This window comes from Lathyrus oleraceus, chromosome 6, assembly GCF_024323335.1.
Source record: "Lathyrus oleraceus cultivar Zhongwan6 chromosome 6, CAAS_Psat_ZW6_1.0, whole genome shotgun sequence".
Lineage (NCBI taxonomy): Eukaryota > Viridiplantae > Streptophyta > Magnoliopsida > Fabales > Fabaceae > Lathyrus > Lathyrus oleraceus.
In genome coordinates this window covers 287,182,263-287,200,514 of record NC_066584.1, presented here as the reverse complement: position 1 = coordinate 287,200,514, position 18,252 = coordinate 287,182,263, and the positions used below count along the sequence as shown (strand labels likewise).

The window sequence follows — 18,252 nt, the reverse complement described above, 5'->3', positions numbered from 1 at the left end:
ATTTGTTGATGTTGGTGGGTTCCATAATTTTTGCCGACAAGACCTTTACGCTTGTCGAGACACGATATCTCTTACTATTTACAGACTTAGATAGATGTTCAGAATATAGTTGGGGAGCAGCTGCATTGGTTACCCTATACAGATACCTTGGAGATGCGTCTATGTTCAGTTACAAGCAGCTCGGTGGATATCCTACTCTCTTATAGGTATTTAATTTAATTTTGTTTATTATGTGTTAATTAATTTTATAAAGTATGTTAATTTAGTTTATTATGTTTTTATATTATAATAGTACTGGATTCACGAGTACTTTCCAATTGTTGGAAAAAAAGGAGAAAATTGAAAATCAACTGATAATTTTAGTCTTCCTCGAGCGATGAGATGGTCCTATAAGCAAAGAGTCCTGAAGGTGGTTGACTTGCGACCTATTTTGGACGAGCTGACACTTGCCGACATCATATGGCGTCCATTTGAGGATCATAGAGGATGGACTCAGTTTGATGAGTTATATCTGTACAAGGGGTGTTTGAAGTGGGGTGACACAATTGTTCCATACTTGCCTGACAGATGTATACGTCAATTCGGGTATAAGCAGTATGTTCCATCCCCACCTCCTGATTGTAGGATGGATAATGATACTAATGTTGATTGGATTGGTTACCATCAGAGCATTCTTGTTGTGATCCGTCCAACAAAATTGGCCACCACTCCATCTGATATAGAAGATGGATACCTGGATTCGTATTATTGTGTTTCACATCCTCGTTTGGTACCGCCCCATCATGATGAACCAAGAGAGGTGTAAGTTCCTGTTTGCGAAGTAGGACCATCTTATCCTAATTGGGCTTGTGTTTCTACATTGATTCATCGTTATCTGAGACAAGTTAATGCCGAAGAGGAAGATTTGTAGTTTGCTGATTTATTTGAAGCTTTGCATATTTCTTGTCCACATTGATTTGTGTATTAACTTTTATAACTGAATGTATTAAAACTGACATAATATAATATTCATATTTTGATTACATATTCATGCTAATATAGGCGTAAGTAATTGAAGGAGAATAGCGATCCAAAACGCAGCGGAAATAATTTTTTTTCTCCTTTAGTGATCCTTGCGAATGGGCATGATCAGTGATAGAATCGTTGCTTCTTGTGGCGATTGAAATCTTTGATGCAGATCTAAGGAGTGATCACGAACGTTGAATGGTGACAACGCCTCTACTCAGTCCACACGAACGGATTCCTTCAATCTCAGTGCTAGCTGCTATTAATGAAGATTTTGAGTGAGAGAGAGAGAGAGAGAAACGAAAAAATTTCAACTGAACAAATGCTTCTGCACAAGGTTTCTATTTATAGAACCACTTGTGTGGGCCGCACGCTAAAAAACCCACTTAAGTGTATGTGGCCCATATCTTATGATATGCCAAAATCACTTAAGCGCGTGATACCTTACCATATTTTATATTCTACTTAAGTACACCATACCTTACGATGTTCTACAATTCACTTAAGTGCACCATACCTTATGGTGTTCCTTATTTACTCTATCTCTCATCAATCCATCCTTTTGTGTGTGACCTTGTAGGTTTTCGCGACACTAGCAATTATATTAAATCACGTATTTAACATAATAAATAGTGAGCGGTATCTAGCAACACATCACTGCTACCCAAGACACGAAAATGTCATGTGATTTGACAAATCCTTTTGTGATAATACTTATATGTACAATTGCCCTTTTGCCCCTATGTCTATATTGAACACAAGGCATAAACCGTGTCATCCTTGTCCAGTTCAATATTGGGCCCGTAGACATTTATCCCGTTACGCAGGATGTGCAAATTCCATCTAGGTCACTCATGTCCCTCAACATGCTTCGTGGAGTATCCATCAACTGTCTTTATGGTCATCCAATTACGGACAATGTTTGATCAATAATAAACCACTCGACTCTATATCTAGGGTCCATAGTGGTTTCAGGTCGAAAAGTGGTATACACCACTATCACCATGAGAATAACTTATGACACTTTGCATAACATTCTATATGGTATTCTCATAGCGGGTAATCCAATATAAATATTACTCCTAATATTCATACCTATGTTTAAGACTTGATAACTCCTTATCCATGATCCATGAGATGTGATCATCCGTCTATATACATAATAGTCTTAATGCTTTAATGTTATCCCACTTCACAACAAAGCTCGACTACAGATACTTTAAGAACAATGTTCTTATGTTTAATGAGATCTCATGATTAAGTCACACTTGATACATTAAACGGACTATCTATTCTAGGGACTTTATTAAACAAACATAATAAAGAAAATTCTTTTTATTATTAATAAATAATTCGGTACAAGTACCAAAAGTATTGGCCTCTAAGGCTTGCACCAACAGTAATTGCCAATGTTGTAGACATCCTGCAAATTCTAACATCCAAGACGTTGCTGTTGGACAACAAAACTTCTTCCAATCTAATGCGACTGGTGGCAACGGAAACCCCTCTTTCATGTTTACCTGATAACAATAATTAAAATATATATTTAATAAAGTGAAATAAGTAAAATAATTAAAACAGTAAGTCATGTAAAATAAAATACGTACCTGAACCCAATGGTTTTGGTTAACAAAACCAATGCAATAAATTGAGACATTTGGTGAATGTGAACTTGTCATAAGAAAGAAAGTCATGCACAAATTGCCTAAACAGACAAGTACAACATTATAGCGATTTGATATCAAGTAACCCATATCTGGTAGAGTCAACCATTTTTGTGGTGGTTGTGAACCAAAAGATTCTATCATCAAAGACTCTCTCACTTCTGCTAACTGATTACAAAATAACTTGTCATACAAAATTGATCTTTCCTTATCTATTATTTCCAACTCCAAGTCTCGGTGAACCATTGACCAACCATCATCACCATGCAATGATGCAATGCCTCTAAATCCACAATTACCATCTAATACATCATTAACTACATCTTCAATGTATGACCTAATATGATTAGGAAATTGAAGAGTGAAATGTTTCTTTAATTGTGGTTGCTTCTTTGATGATTTCAACTTCTTCGAAGTATGTGATGGTTGAGATTGCCTTTGTGAAGATTGAGATGCCTTATCAACATACTCATGATACGGAGGGTCCCTATAAACATCATATCCTGCTGTTTTTTTCCTTTCTTCTTCTCTCCTCCTTTGGCTTTTAATTTCTCGGGTGGTGGACACAATGAAGTCATTATGGGGTATGCAAGTTCACAAAACCTACTTTTTAATGCCCTTTTCCCAACAACATATAATGACCTAAGCCATTTCCACAATTTATCTATTGCACAAGTCATATCCACCTCTGATCCATCATTTGCACCTACTTCTAACTCAACTTCCATAGTTAGTTTCCTCCAATGAACATGAACAACATCTATTGGTATAGGTATACCACCAAGTGTGTATCTTCCTAACTCACAAGCACAAGGTAACCCATAAGATGTTCTAAGAGTACAACCACATATTTGCCTATTAGTTCCAACATAATCGACTCTCAATAACTCTTCAACAATACGTCTCAAAGCAGCTCGAGACACTGAACCACGTAAATTACCATAAATGGACTTATGTGTGCATGCTGAACTTCGTAAAAACTTTTTTGAAAAGAAGCTCTAATGTTGCCCAGTTGTAACCTTAAGTTGCTATTCATAGCTTCCAAATATTTGACCATGTCACCTATACTGTTTCCCAACATCTGCTTTAACTTCCAATAATTACATTCTGTTAATACCTTAGGATTGGCATTAATTTTGTAAAACAAATAATGTAATCATCTCTGTTGTTTTAATATGTTGGGTTGAAGAAGTTCAACATCTGGACCAACATGTCATGTACGATGTCACGACATCATGCCTGTGACATCGTACATGTGTAGGAAACTGAATTAATTAATTCAGTATATATTCAGGGATTAGTGAGGATATTTGGTGAATATCCTAACTCCCATGTGGAGGTCTTAAAGACTCAATTAGAATATATATAGGCTCAAAATAAGGAGATATATATGGAGAGATTTTAGGATTGAAGACCTTGTTTGTAGCAGAAATTTTCTGCTGTATTTGTAACAACAAAGAACAAGTTTGCTGCGATTTCTGAAGGCCCAAATCTAGTTGGGTGATTAGGTTATAAATAGCTTATTGTAACCTAGTTTTTGGAAGTCTCATAGAATGAAAATTTAGGGGTGTGTGCGGTAAACCTCCCAACCTGTGGGAAGGTTACCATGTGTTTCTCAGTGTTCAAAGCTGAGAGTTTTTGTAACTCAAAGCCTGTAGGCAAGAGTGATTATGTTCTTGAATGAAGTTGTGAAGCAAGTTCAAGTTGGTTTAACATTACATTGTATTTGTAGTGATAGGAATGGAAACTGGAGGTTTCTATCTAGGAGTTCCTAGGTATAGATTGCATTGGGTAGGGATTAAGTGAAGAGTTGTAAACGGGGGAGTTTAACTCTGAATTAATACTGCTGATAGTGGATCTTCTTCCTGGCTTGGTAGCCCCCAGACGTAGGTCATGTTGGACTGAATTGGGTTAACAATTTCCTATGTTTGTTTTCCTTCTGCATATGTTATAATCCTGTATGCCATAACTAAGCTTGTATTTCAGTCTGCCTACCTAGATAATAACAAACCTGATACATAGCCTTCTGGTTGAATGTCAATCAGAATGCCTTGACATTCATCATTGACAGCATGTACTGAATAATAGACAGGTTGGTTTTTATGCTTCAGTTCAGTATATATTTGTCTGGCTTTCAAGTGGAAAACAAACCTGGGCAAAGGATCATTGTGAAACTGTCAAAATGGATGTCTAGACAGTTGTTCATGTAGGCTGATACTGAATTAGAGACTGGTTGGTCTTTTACAGTACAGCAAATTTAGCACAGTCTGTTTTTCAGGAACATAACAGAATCAACATGATGTATATGGTCTGAATGTCAAACTGAATGTTGTGACCTTCATTCCTGACAGCATGTGCTAAAGTGTAGGATGATTAGTTTTTCTGGGTCAGTATTTTTCTCAGGCTATTCTTTAGGAATCCAACAGCTGAGCTAAAATCCAGGAAACCAACGACTACCCTACAATTAATGAACCTACCAAATCGCCTATTTGTTAGCAATCTAATAAGTGGTAATTAGATTAATGTATTCAACCTTTATTTCAGGAAATACAAGTAAAAGGCAAGCACACTGGAATAATGTAACAGATGATCAATTAAGACATCATGCTGATAACTGTGTAGGAAAACAACAGAAGTGAGAGCTATGATTGATCTCTGCTGAGGTTGTATACCTGATGCACAGGACTAGGGGTTCCTTCATTCTAGGGTGACATAGAAGGAGATGTCGTGACTTCTGTGAAAGCGTGCTTTAGTACAGGTTTTAATGTGTTAACTGTCTTGCTATGATAGTTACAATGTTGGATCAGATGTCATGACTTGGAGTAGAACATCTGAATTCTGACTACGCCAGAATTTCAGATTCAACCCTAAAAATAACATATTGAAAATATTAAAAATATCACATATAAAAAATAGATAGTAAAAAATATAACACATGCCGTTTAGTCATCGTGTTACCCAAATGTAGCACTCGATTAATCCATGCTCCAACAAATCTCTATCTATGTGGAGTCAACCATGTGTCTTTCACATAATTAATAAATCCACTATAATCAACACATGCCTGCTCAAGTTGATGCAACCATTGACCATACTCAACCTCATCACTAGCCCAAACAACTTCCATCCATAATATGTCTATCGTCTTTTGCATGTCATTCACCACATATTGCTTGCATTTTGCACCAACGTTTTTGTTAATGTGAAATCTACATAGCAAATTAATTGATCTGGGAAACATAATTTCAATTGCTTTCATCAAATCAAGATCTCTATCTGTCAAAATAACTTGTGGACACAAATCTTTCTTCACAAACAGTTCTTTAAGTTTCTCCAATACCCAATAATGCTTAAACTCCATATACGCAAATGCGACGACAAAAGTTCAACTCGGTTGATGTCATGCCAAAAATTTCAAACAAAGGTTGTCTATATTTGTTTGTCTTGTAGGTGCTATCCATAACTAACACAATAGGAAAAATATTCAACAACTTAACTGAATCGGGATGGGCCAAAAATATCTCTCTCATAACTTCTGAGTCATCCCTTTTTATACTCCAATACACATAGCTTGCATCCTCAATAAGCTTAAACAAATGTTGTATCTCATTTCTAGGACCTCTTATCTGTTTTTCTATCATACTCTTAAGCTTGTGTATTTGCGTAATCCGAGTGACATTCTCTAGATCTCGGTCTTGTAAGGAAAGCAACATGTGTCTAGGTGGTACATGTCTCTTTGTCAAATCAACGACATGTTGCTTCTCATCCGTGGTCAATCTACCAACAAAGGAATGACCTTCTAATCTATAAGGTAAACCATGATTATGGACCCTACATTTTACATCAATCTTCCAACCAAACCCATCTTTCGTCGGGGTCGACCTGATTTTAAATGGGCATCCACATTTTTTGGACGCACTTTGGGTTCCACTATTAGTATCCTTGTATTTCCCACCTTTATCACAACCAAATATTAATTTGTTACTTCTCCCTCTCTTTCTTGTTTCAGTATTTGAACGAGTGATGATAACTGTTACTTTATTATGGATTCCAACCTCTTTAGTCCATCTGATCACCTCTACCCGTGTACCAAATCTTTGAGTGGTTAAAAACGCATCAGAAGTATCTACACATATTTGGGGAAGAATTTCCATACCTGCACAATAAAAAAATATCAAAAAATAATTTAAAAATGCAAACTGGAAGTCTGTAAGGAAGAGTTCCAGATCATACAAATAAAACACCGGAAGTCTCTGGAAAAGACTTTTGGTGTACGTTACTCTATTAACTAGAACACATATGATAAGTGTTCCAGAACGTTCTTTTTTCAAAACTGAACCGGAACTCTTCAAGTAACTATTCTAGAATTAGTTATGCAGTAAACCAGATGTCTTTCGCGAAGTCTTCCGGTTTGAAAAAAAAACATGCCAGAAGTGTTTTCCAATGAGTTCCGGTACGAGGGTGAATAATGCAATTTGCGGAAGTCTCAATTGAATGGTTAAAAGTAAAATGGTAAATTGGTTAAAAACAAACAAGAGTAAAATTGATATTTTAAAAAAAATGTAGGGGTATTGGTATAACTGCAGGGGTATGAAGTAAAATTTTCTAGATCATGTAAGCTATTGAACCAGTGAAAATCGACATGAATTGATCAAAACGAGACCCAATACTTTCATCGGTTTGATGAGTGATCCGATTTTTAAAACAATGTATTTAATTGATTATATCATAATTAATATTTTAAAAAATATTTCAAAACTATTAAAAAAATATTATAATTTAAATATATTTTTTTATTTTTTTATTAATTAAAAAACTAATTAAATGTTAAATTATTTTTAGTATTATTTTAATGATTTAGGAATATACTAATTAAATGTTATATATATATTTTTTAAATATTGTAGTATATATTTACAAATACTCTAAAAACTGAACCGAATGACTGAACATATTGAACTATGAATTGAATAGGTCATCAATCTGGTTTGGTTGTTAAATCATGTAAGCTATTGAAATAATCAAACTAGACTGATGACCTCTTCAATTCACATATTAAAAAAACTATTGAACATTGTATTTAGTTGATTATATCATAATTAATATTTAAAAAAATACTATAACATAGAGTTAATATATTTCAAAATTATTATAAAAAAAATATAATTTAAGTATTACTTTTTATTAATTAAAAAGTTAAATGTTATATTATTTTTATTTTTTGTTAATAATTTAAAAATATGCTAATTAAATGTTTTATATTATTTTTTAAATATTATAGTGTATATTTACAAATGCTCTAAATCAAACTAAATTAGCTAGTTGAACATGTTGAATTATGAATTGAAGGGGTCATCAGTCTAATTTAATTGTTAGATCATGTAAGCTATTGAACCTGTCAAACTAGACCGGTTACCCCCTTCAATTCATATATTAAAAAAAAACTATTGAGCATTGTATTTAATTAATTAAATATCATAATTAATATTTTAAAAAATAATACAACAATTAGTTAGATATTTCAAAATTATTAAAAAAATATTATAATTTAAATATTATTTTTATTATTCTATTAATTAAAAAACTAATTTAAATCTAAAATAAAATTTTAAAAAATTAAAAAAAAAATTCCTCGACCAATGGATGACCGAGAGTACCCTTAGAAAATTCTATGTATTCTCTTGGCCATTCAATAGACGAGTGTTTTCAAAAAGTATGGCTCTTCCATAAGTTTTTTTCAAAATAGGGTATTTTGGCACTTTTTTTTCAAAATTGGGGCATTTGTGAAAAAAAAGTCTAATATCCACTAAAGTAAAAGAAGAGACTGTCAAAGTTGTTACTGAGGTTTTGAAAAATGTTGATTCACTCAAGCTCTCAGAAGATGGTCAGTTTGGTCAGTTTCTTGTTGTTTTGATTAAATCTTTCATTTTGTGTGTTAAATAGTTGTATTTAGATGTGATAAAGTTTGATCTAACCAGGCCACGATAATTAGTCGTTAATGTTTTGTTATTCACGATTAAAGAACTTATGTTGCAACTTCTACTTAAGCATAGTTGTGTGGTTATTTTTCTCATTTTAACAAAATCTTGAATAGGAAAGAGTGTTGTTTGTTCGTGTTCATCTAACCAGGCCATAATAATTAGTCGTTAATGTTTTGATCGAATGTTAACCCCTAACTTATCTGATGTTGATTGATCGTGTTCATCATTTAATTTTATTTTTCATGGCTTGCTTGTTTCTGAAACTTCTTTGAAATTCCCTTTGCCTAGTTCACATAAATGAATTTGAGGCATAAGGTTGCATTCGGGATGAGAAGAGGATCACACGGGTGGTCGTCTCATGTCTTGAAGTTACCAAATAATGAAACTCCGATGACAACTTACCGGAGAAGATGACCAGAGTATTCCTTAGGTGATTTGAGTTTGGACCAGACACGTTGACAGTTTGAAATGTTTTGATTGGTTAAATTCAAACTAGATCTTGTATTCTGATTGCCGTGTGTTCCATCGTATTTCTCATCATTTGGAGTGTTGGATCTGCCACATCAATTAATGAGGCTTGATCCAACGCTCTTGATTTTTTTTCCTGATTTTAATTCTTTTTCTTTTATTATTTTAAATTACTTTTTCTTTAAAAATTCATAGTAATTTCATTTTTATCTAAAAAATCCCCAAATAATTTTTAAAATTCTCTTTTATTTTTCTTCATCTAATTTTTATTTTATCACATTTTATTTCACTTATTTTCTATTTTTCATGATTTTTCTCTTTTCTCCTTTATTTTAATTGGTTTAAAATTACTTTTCTGCATTTTAAAATTTTGAAACTTTTATTAAATGTTTCTCATTTTATTTCCAACCTTCCATAATTTTCTTGGCCCTTTACTTGGTGTTTTGAAGGACTTTGTGGATTTTTCCATTTTATTTCCAATTTGAAAATCATTTAAAATACCTTTGATGCATTTTTATTTCACTTAATTGCATTTTTGTAACACCTCAAAATTTGCCCTCCTCTCTTGGGACTAGCTTAGCATATTGCATATCATTTTGTAGGTCATTAGGCATTGCATATTTGCATATCATGTGGTTACGTTGAGCAAGTCATCCTCCTAAGTCTTGATCAGAAGATAAAGAGGTTAAGAGATGCAAGCTAAGGGTTTCATTGAATTGATCACTAATCATCTGAGGATGTGTGGTCCAGATTAGGGTTTTTGATTCTCAAGGAGATTGAGCTTCATCTTGGTTAGAATGATACATCATCATCATCATCATGGTTTTGTCATCACCAAGAGATTGATCAGATACCTTGAGACTAGGGTTTTGACCACTAGTCAACCCAATTCATCTGAATTGGGTCAATCAGGGCTTGGCAAGGAGATGGGGTTTTCAGTGGATATGGGGATCATCATATGGTTATATTGAGCTTATGGAAGCTAGGGTTTCATCATTGAGCCATTTCATCAGGAGTTTGAGGCTCAAGTGGATCAATGCATAGCCAGATTCATCTATCAATCAGAAAAGTCAACTGCGGGCAACTGTGCCTGAAATGATGGATTTGGAGGTGGGAGAGGGTTAGATACACTTCATTCATGTCTAAACAAGTTTCATTTGACATTTCAAAGATCAAGAATGAAGAAAATAAAGTCAGATGGAAACTTTCCAAAAATAGAAAGTGACTTGTAATTGAAAACTGCCAAAAATGGAAAGTTTTTCTCCTCAAAATTACCTGTCCAAAAATGCTTCAAATGAAAATTTGTTCAACATGAAAGTTGTATATCTTGCTCTCACCTTTCCAAAAAGTCCAAGAACATGAATTTCTCATGTATGGTTGGCAAGTTATGGATTGATCATTGTCCAAAAAAGTTGAATTTCAAAGTGGCATAACTTTTGATTCACAAGGCCAAATGGAGTGAGGTTTCTTTGAGCAAAATTCTTTTGATGTCCTCTATTATAATCCATCATCACATTTCATGAAAACTCATCACATAAAAAGTCCATTTTTCAAGTGGACTTAATTTGAAAAATGGAGGGAAAAAGGTGTTTTTGTAAAATATTCATTGTTTTCACATGATTCCTTTTGCACTAGCTCACAAATGCCATTTGAAACTTGCTCAAATCAGAAAATTCCACTGTTACATTGCATTGCACTTGTGTGGGTGAATTGACCAAATTGCCATTTAGCATGAAAATGCATTTTCACTAATCCATCACATTAGCACTAATCATGATTAGAAACATCATTAACATAACATATAAAAGGATAATTGTAACTGTTTTCACCATAAGAAACAACAGAATCAAGATCTAGATCTAGAAATCACAAAAACCTCTTCACTTTCTCTCTCACTTTTTTTCCAAAAATCTCCACAAACCTTGCATTGTTCTTCATCAATTCATCATCTACAATCATTATTGAAGCTAATTGGAGCAAGAACCATTGGGATTCAAGCTGGATTTTGGATTGTTAAAGTGAGGTTCATCCATGGCAGTTTGAGATTTCATCAAAATCGTGTACAATTAACATCCAAGACTTGTTCCATTCACTTCTACAAACATCAAGGAGCATCTGTTTTCACATTTCAAAGCCTAATACACGCGAATTCATCACTGTGCTCAAATTAAGGTCAGTTTTCGAATTCAACGATTCATGAAATTGATTGATGATTTGGATAGATCTCTTAGAGTAGGTAATTCTGCAATTCGTTTCACTGATTTTGGTTGAGAAATGAGAGAGATACATGGATTTGAAGTTTCATACATGATTATGTTTTGCTTCGATTCTTTTTAATCATGAGGAATTAGGCTTAATTATTTGTGTATTCATGATGTGCATGGAACGAGGATTCTGGTGATATAAAGTTTGTGGAATTTGTTGAAGAACACATGAAGAAGCTTCGAAAATTTTCCAGAAATAGTGTTTGATCTTCAGTCACGTTACTGTTCACGTTGCTTTGTGGTTGCGCGCGCCAGGATTTTGAAAGGGAACCGCCTTCGATTCCGTGCCAAGCAATTTCATTTTTGCCTTATTGTATTTATTCCACATGACTTCATATGCCTTGTTTCACATTTTTATTTTTTTTCATGACATTAAAAAAATCATATCTCACAGAATACTTGTCCAAATTAACTGAAATTTTTTTCACCATGATCCTTGTAATCTCTACTATTTTTTGGTGATTTTGGTGGAAATTGTGCACGTGTAATTTTTGGAATGGCCTAGGGTTTGTATGAACATGTGTTTGTTTGCACCTTGCTTAGTATTTTGCTCATGAAACGATGATGCTTAATTGGAAATTCCTGAAATTTTGCATGCTTATTCTAGAGACCTTAGTGGACATTTTGGTATATGGTTTGTGATTTTTGAGTTCTTGGATTGAGAGATATGACATGATCTTTAGAGGTGTGACAATTTGTGTCACACCATTTCTTGTCTGACTTCATGAATTTTTTTACCATGCCATATGGACTTGAAATGAGCTGAAATTTTGCATGTTGATACCTCTGGATGTTAGGTTCACATGTGAATTTTTCTGGAATTTTTGGATGTGTTTCCAATTTGATTGAGAATTTCCTTTCTGTTTGACCAAATGTGGAGTTTTTGTGAGTCATGATTTTAGATGTTTTGTGAAATTCTGGATATGTATTGGATGGACCTGAAATTTTGTGGAGTGTTTGTAGACACATTAAGGTTTGCCATGGTTTTGGTTTGGTGCATTTATAATGTTCCTACACTGTTTTATGCTTGCTTGAAGTTGATACATGAAATTGTGCTTTGTTTGGACTTGCATGAGCATGCTTAACTTGATGAATTTAATTGACTTGCTTACCATTGTCAAATTGATCTGAAATTTGGTGTGATTGACATGTAATGGATGTTGTTTAGCTGTGAATTTTTTGGGGATTTATTGAATTGTTTTGGATTGAGTTTGGATTGATTCATTCTGTTTGGTTCAATGAGGTTCTAAATTGCATGCTTTGTACTATTTGCTTCATGAAATGATAATTATTGATGATTTGAACATGAGACCAATTGGATTGGATTCTTAATTGATTGAACTTGATTTTTGATAATTTTCATGTTCTGTTTTGAATTTTTGATCTCTATTGGACCCTAGGCTTTGTCCTAGGGTTTTGCTTTTCATGTTTGGATTGTGTTTCAGGACAAAAGGCCAATGGCATGGAGGAATTAATGCAATTGGTTTGAGTTGCTCATGTGAATGATGTTGATTAACATTCATTTTGTTTTATAGGTGGTTTCTAATTCATTTGTGTTGAGCATTGGCTTATGCTTTGCTTGATGCATTGCTTGTGTACGGTTAACTGTGTGACTTTTAACTTGTCTGTTTAACTGTTTGAGCTGAGTACTGACTATATTAGATTGATTTCAGGTACCTTAGTTGCTATAGTTCTTTGTGAACTCGCTTTGTGCTGCTGCTTGGTTGTGTAAACCAATTGAGGTAGAATCACTAACTCCATGTAGTCTGGAAGACCTGGCCTGTTACTTGGCCAGATACCTGTCTGAAGTCCTCCTTAAGAGGCGATGTTTGTGCTTGTTTATTTTTGTCCCCAAGCAGGAAAAGACCTTTGTTAAGGCAATTGGAAGACACAAGAGGTGTGTAGTCCACCTCCTGCTAATCTGTTGAGTCGTCCCTTGGCTCACATTACATGTTGATGCCTTGTGGATCCTAACCCAAGATCCATGTACAGTTGTACAATTAAGTCAGTGTCATAAGTGTAGAAGGGTTCCCACTTTCTGGACCCACACTTCCTTTGTCTGAAGCTCTCCCTGGCCAGGGATAAGAGCTGTGAGGCACACCCCTCACTCACCTTTCATCTGGCTTCACCCTGACTCTCAATGTCAGGGTTAAGAGCTAACATCACCCTGATACAGTTGACTTGCTTTGGCAGTCTAACCCTTGTTTGAGCCACTTCTGTTTGGATATAGTGTGTGCTATTTGTAATTGTTTGCTTTGATTGTTTTGCCTGTTTAGGATTAGCTTGCTGCCTGTGCAAGTTAGGATAGAAACCATAACATAGGGCAATGATGCATGATAACATCTAGGCTCGAGTCCAGCTCCCTAGTAGTGTGTCTCCCTTTGCATCTGGTTAGAATTTCTTTCCCGTTCAGGGGAACTACGTCGCCCTGATCCTCATACCAGATGAGGTACGTAGGCAGGAGACCGTGCGAGGTCTCTCCGGGCAACCCTTTTTCTTTTTATGTGTGTTTGCTTGACAGTTGCTAGGCTCGAGTTCCCGACTCCTTAGTAGCTTGTTACCTGTTTGTTCTTGTGTGTGTAGGAGATGGATGTAAGCCCAACCATTGGCATTCCGTATCCTCTTGTTGTGTGCTTGGAGTCCGGTATAAGTCCATCAAGTGGCATCTGGTTTCCAGTGTGGGTTTGTTTGGTTCGGAAGCTGATGTAAGTCCAGCGATTGGCGTTCGGGTTCCATGTTTGCCTTTTTGTGCGTGTGTTTGTTTCGGCGTGCGTGAGCCGAACTACGGCAGCTCTGATTCTCGTTCCAGACGAGATACGTAGGCATAGGATGCGATATCCTAGCGAGCCCTCTCCCCTCTTCCTCCACCTGTGTTGTCTTCAGTGTGTGTGTGTGATGTTTGTTTTAGCAACCTTTTCTTTCTTTTAGAGCGTGGATCCCGTCGAGTACGACGGATGCGTAGGGGTGCTAATACCTTCCCTTCGCATAACCGACTCCCGATCCCATTCTCTTTGGTCGCGAGACCATGCTTTTCCCAAGTTTACTCTGAGCGTTTCCTTTCCCTCTTTTGGGATAAATAACGCACGGTGGCGGCTCTGTGTTGTGTTGTTTTAGCCCGCCGGTTGTTTTTCGCGGATGCGACAATTTTAAATTTGTATGACCTTGTGGACTTGTGTTGGCCTTGAATCATGATGATTTTGACTTCAAGTCTCATCAAACTCAATGGATCTTGGGTGTTGATAGGGTGAAAACCATAATCCACCAAAATGGACGATTGATTTTGATGATGACTTGATCAAATTTATGATTCAATTTGGGCGTGACCTCTCTTGTCCCCTTTCTTCTTCATCCCTTTATTTTCCCTTTGATCAATTGGATATATTGTGTCCATCTTGTTCATGATGTGTGGATTGGTACTTGATGAACTTTCATCATTTCAAATCTATCTTATAAGTGATCATGAATCATTTAAGGTACTTTGGATTGATGCATAAGTTTCTCCTAAGTATCATGAAATGTGGATTAAAGTAATGGACCATCTTCCTAGCCTTTGTACTTGATCATCCTCTTTCTTTTTCTTTTCTTATGTGACATAGCTTTAGGAGGATGATTTACATATCATTTCTCTAGTATGTATTAACACAAACATTATTATTGACCGACCTCAGATAGTTGTGACTTCTACATAAGTACAATTACGATTGGTTAACATAGTGCTAAATTTGTCCCAAAGGCAATGACATTTTTATAAGTGAGGTTGTAAGTCTCTTATTCCTCATGGTATTTTGTGAAAATGTTATTCCTTTTCCATTTGTGAGAACTAGTGGCATACTTGTTGATTTTATCCAAGTTGAATCCCTTCTCATAAATGATGTATAGGTTCATATTTTCATGCTTGTGAGTGGATAGTTGAGTGTTCTCCAAAAAATGAAGAAAACATCTTTTCATCTTCACTAACATCTTTTACTAACATTTTACTTGTGATAACTTTTACTTCAAAGTCATTTACCTTTATGCCTTTATTTTTTTTTCATTTTACTTTGTACTTTATATCTAGCATTTCATATCATATTATTTGTGTTTTTGTCATTTTGTTCTTTGTCCATTTGGACCTTTCTTTTATATCATTGCTAAGAAGACACTAATAAAAAAGAAAACTATTTTTCCTAACTCATGAATTTGTGGTTACTATCCTTGGCATCATTATGGATTTATGGATTTAGAATTAGGATCTTGACCTTTGCTTTGGGATTCGAGACTTAAGACCTTGGAATCTATCTGATACCTTTGACTTTGGACTTCTCTGTGAAGACTTGACTTAGTTAATTTGGTCTATTTGATACATGGATTATGATTTGCTTATCTTAGCTCGTCTGAGGCTTAATCCAAAGGAGGAAATTCTTGCTTGACTTATGTAATAAAGCTTACTATCTCTTGGTTAAATCTTTTTTTCTCTAGCTTTTACTTTACTGCTTTAGGATAGTCTCTTCTTCTCCTCCCCCTTCTTTAATTTTCAAAATCTTCTCTCTTTTTCAGAACCTTCTTGTTTTTAACTTGAACCACTTTCTCAATAAACCTTTACGTTTGTCAAGTGATTTTGAAAACCTTTTTTCCTAATAAATGCTAATTCATCTTAAGCATATTTAGACCAATTTCAAAAGACTAAAAATGCCTAACTCATTCAGACCATTTTATGCCCTTGTGCACCTTTCTTTTTTTTAAAACTCTTATCAAGGTATTATACATGAGTCATTTTCATAGTTGAGTTATAATTCTCCTATCTCCATAGTATTGACGATAATTCTTTTCCATCTGTGGGAGCTAGTGGCATACTTGTTGATCCTCATCCAAGTTGGAGCCCTTCTCATGATGATGCAAAGTTCTCATACTTGTGGATGACTAGTTAAGTATTCTCCTTAAAATGACAAAATATCTTTTCCATAAAACTGAATAAAAACAAACTCCTTTTTTGTTATTTTTACCATGAACTACGAGGTTTTGATCCTCCATTGCACTTTGTTGGTAAGTAGGCATGAGACTTTAAAAGTCTTGGTGTCGCATCCGCGAAAAACAACCGGCGGGCTGAAATAAAACACAACACAGAGCCGCCACTGCGCGTTATTTATCCCAAAATAGGGAAAGGAAACGCTCAGAGAAACCTGGAAAGGAAATGGTCTCGCGACCAAAGAGAAAGGGTAAGGGAGTCGGTTACGCAAGGGGAAGGTATTAGCACCCCTCACGTCCGTCGTACTCGACGGGATCCACGTTCTAAAAGAAAGAATAGGTTGCTAAAATAAACAGACAAACATCATACACACACGCTAAGACAACACAGGTAGGGTTAAGAAGAAGAGAGCTCGATAGGACATCGCATCCTATGCCTACGTATCTCGTCTGGAACGAGAATCAGAGCTGCCGTAGTTCGGCTCACGCACGCCAAACAAGCAAACAAACACACCGGCAAACATGGAGCCTGAATGCCAATCACTGGGCTTACATCAGCATCCGAACCAAAACACACACCAAAGGGCAAACGTGGAGCCCGACCGCCAATCACTGGAATTACGTCGGCATCCGAACCAAAACACACGATCAGATAACAAGTAAACACACACAAAAAGAAAAAAAGTGCCCGGAGAGGTCTCGCACGATCTCCTGCCTACATACCTCGTCTGGAACGAGGATCAGGGCGATGTAGTTCCCCCGAAAGGGAAAAAAACTCTAGCCAGAAACCCAGGGAAGACACACTACCAGGGAGCTGTACTCGAGCCTAGTGTTGTCATGCATCATTACCCTACGTTGAGGTTTCTACCTACTTGCACAACTGCAAGCTAATCCTATCCAGGAAGAAAGCAAGCATACAAGCATACAAGCAAACAGAGCAAACAAATATTCACAAAGCACACACTATAACCAGTCAAGTGGGCTCAAACAATGGGTTTGACTGCCGAAGCAAGTCATCAGTACATGGGTAGTGTTCGCTCTTAACCTTGCCATTGCGAGGCTAAGGTGAAGCAGATGAAAGGTAAATGAAGATTAGACTTCACAGCTCTTATCCCTGACCAGGGAGAGCTTCAGACAAAGGAGCGTGGGTCCAGAATGGAGGGACCCTTCTACGCTCAAAGACTCTGACTCGATTGTGCAACAGCACAGGATCTTGGGTTTGTGTCCCAATGCATCAACACACAGCCGTGTGAGCAGAGGGACGACTCACAGAATAGTGGGGGATAGATTGCATATCCCTCTGATCCACCGATTGCCTCTTAGAGGTCTTTACCTGCTTGGCACAAATGTAAACAATCACAATCATCGCCTCTTAAGGAGGACTTCAGACAGTTGCCTGGCCAAGTAACAGGCCAGGTCTTCCAGACTACATGAAGAATAGAAGTCCTACCTCAAGTGGTTTAAAAACCAAGCAGCTGCAAGCAAGTTCTTAAAGAACTGTAAGCGACTAAATGTACCTGAAATCAATCAAGTATCATCAGTACTCAGACAGACAAACAATAAACAGCAAATGTTAATCAGTTAATCTGTACAAAGCAACACAAGTTAATGCACACAAGTGCAAGCTATAAGCCCAGGCTCAAGCATCACAACCTACAATACAAAGTCAAGTTAGTGCAAAACATCCAACAATCTCAATTTAATTGACTTGAAGCATTCTCCTTAAGCATCATGCATTTCATCCTGAAAAGTCAATCCAAATGTGAGAAACAAGACCACTAGGCCAAGCCTAGGGTCCAAAAGGGAGAAAAAATTCTAAACAGCAAACAATTCTCAACCAAAACCAAATTAATGCAAATAGAAAGCAAATGCAATTGATCCCATACTCATATCATTCACCATATTCATTTCATGACCAAAACAAGT

At 35.9% G+C, this 18,252-nt stretch overlaps 1 protein-coding gene across 1 annotated transcript; it reads left to right on the top strand.

Annotated features, from left to right (window-relative positions):
• Positions 1-376: 376 nt before the first annotated feature.
• LOC127095220 (uncharacterized) lies at positions 377-805 on the top strand. The gene has a single exon (XM_051033939.1). It carries the CDS (start codon positions 377-379, stop codon positions 803-805), a length of 429 nt encoding a protein of 142 aa, XP_050889896.1.
• The last annotated feature ends 17,447 nt before the right edge of the window (positions 806-18,252 follow it).

Bases quoted from the DNA above. Each gene is read 5' to 3' on its own strand.
- LOC127095220 (XM_051033939.1), top strand. From the start codon at position 377: ATGAGATGGTCCTATAAGCAAAGAGTCCTGAAGGTGGTTGACTTGCGA.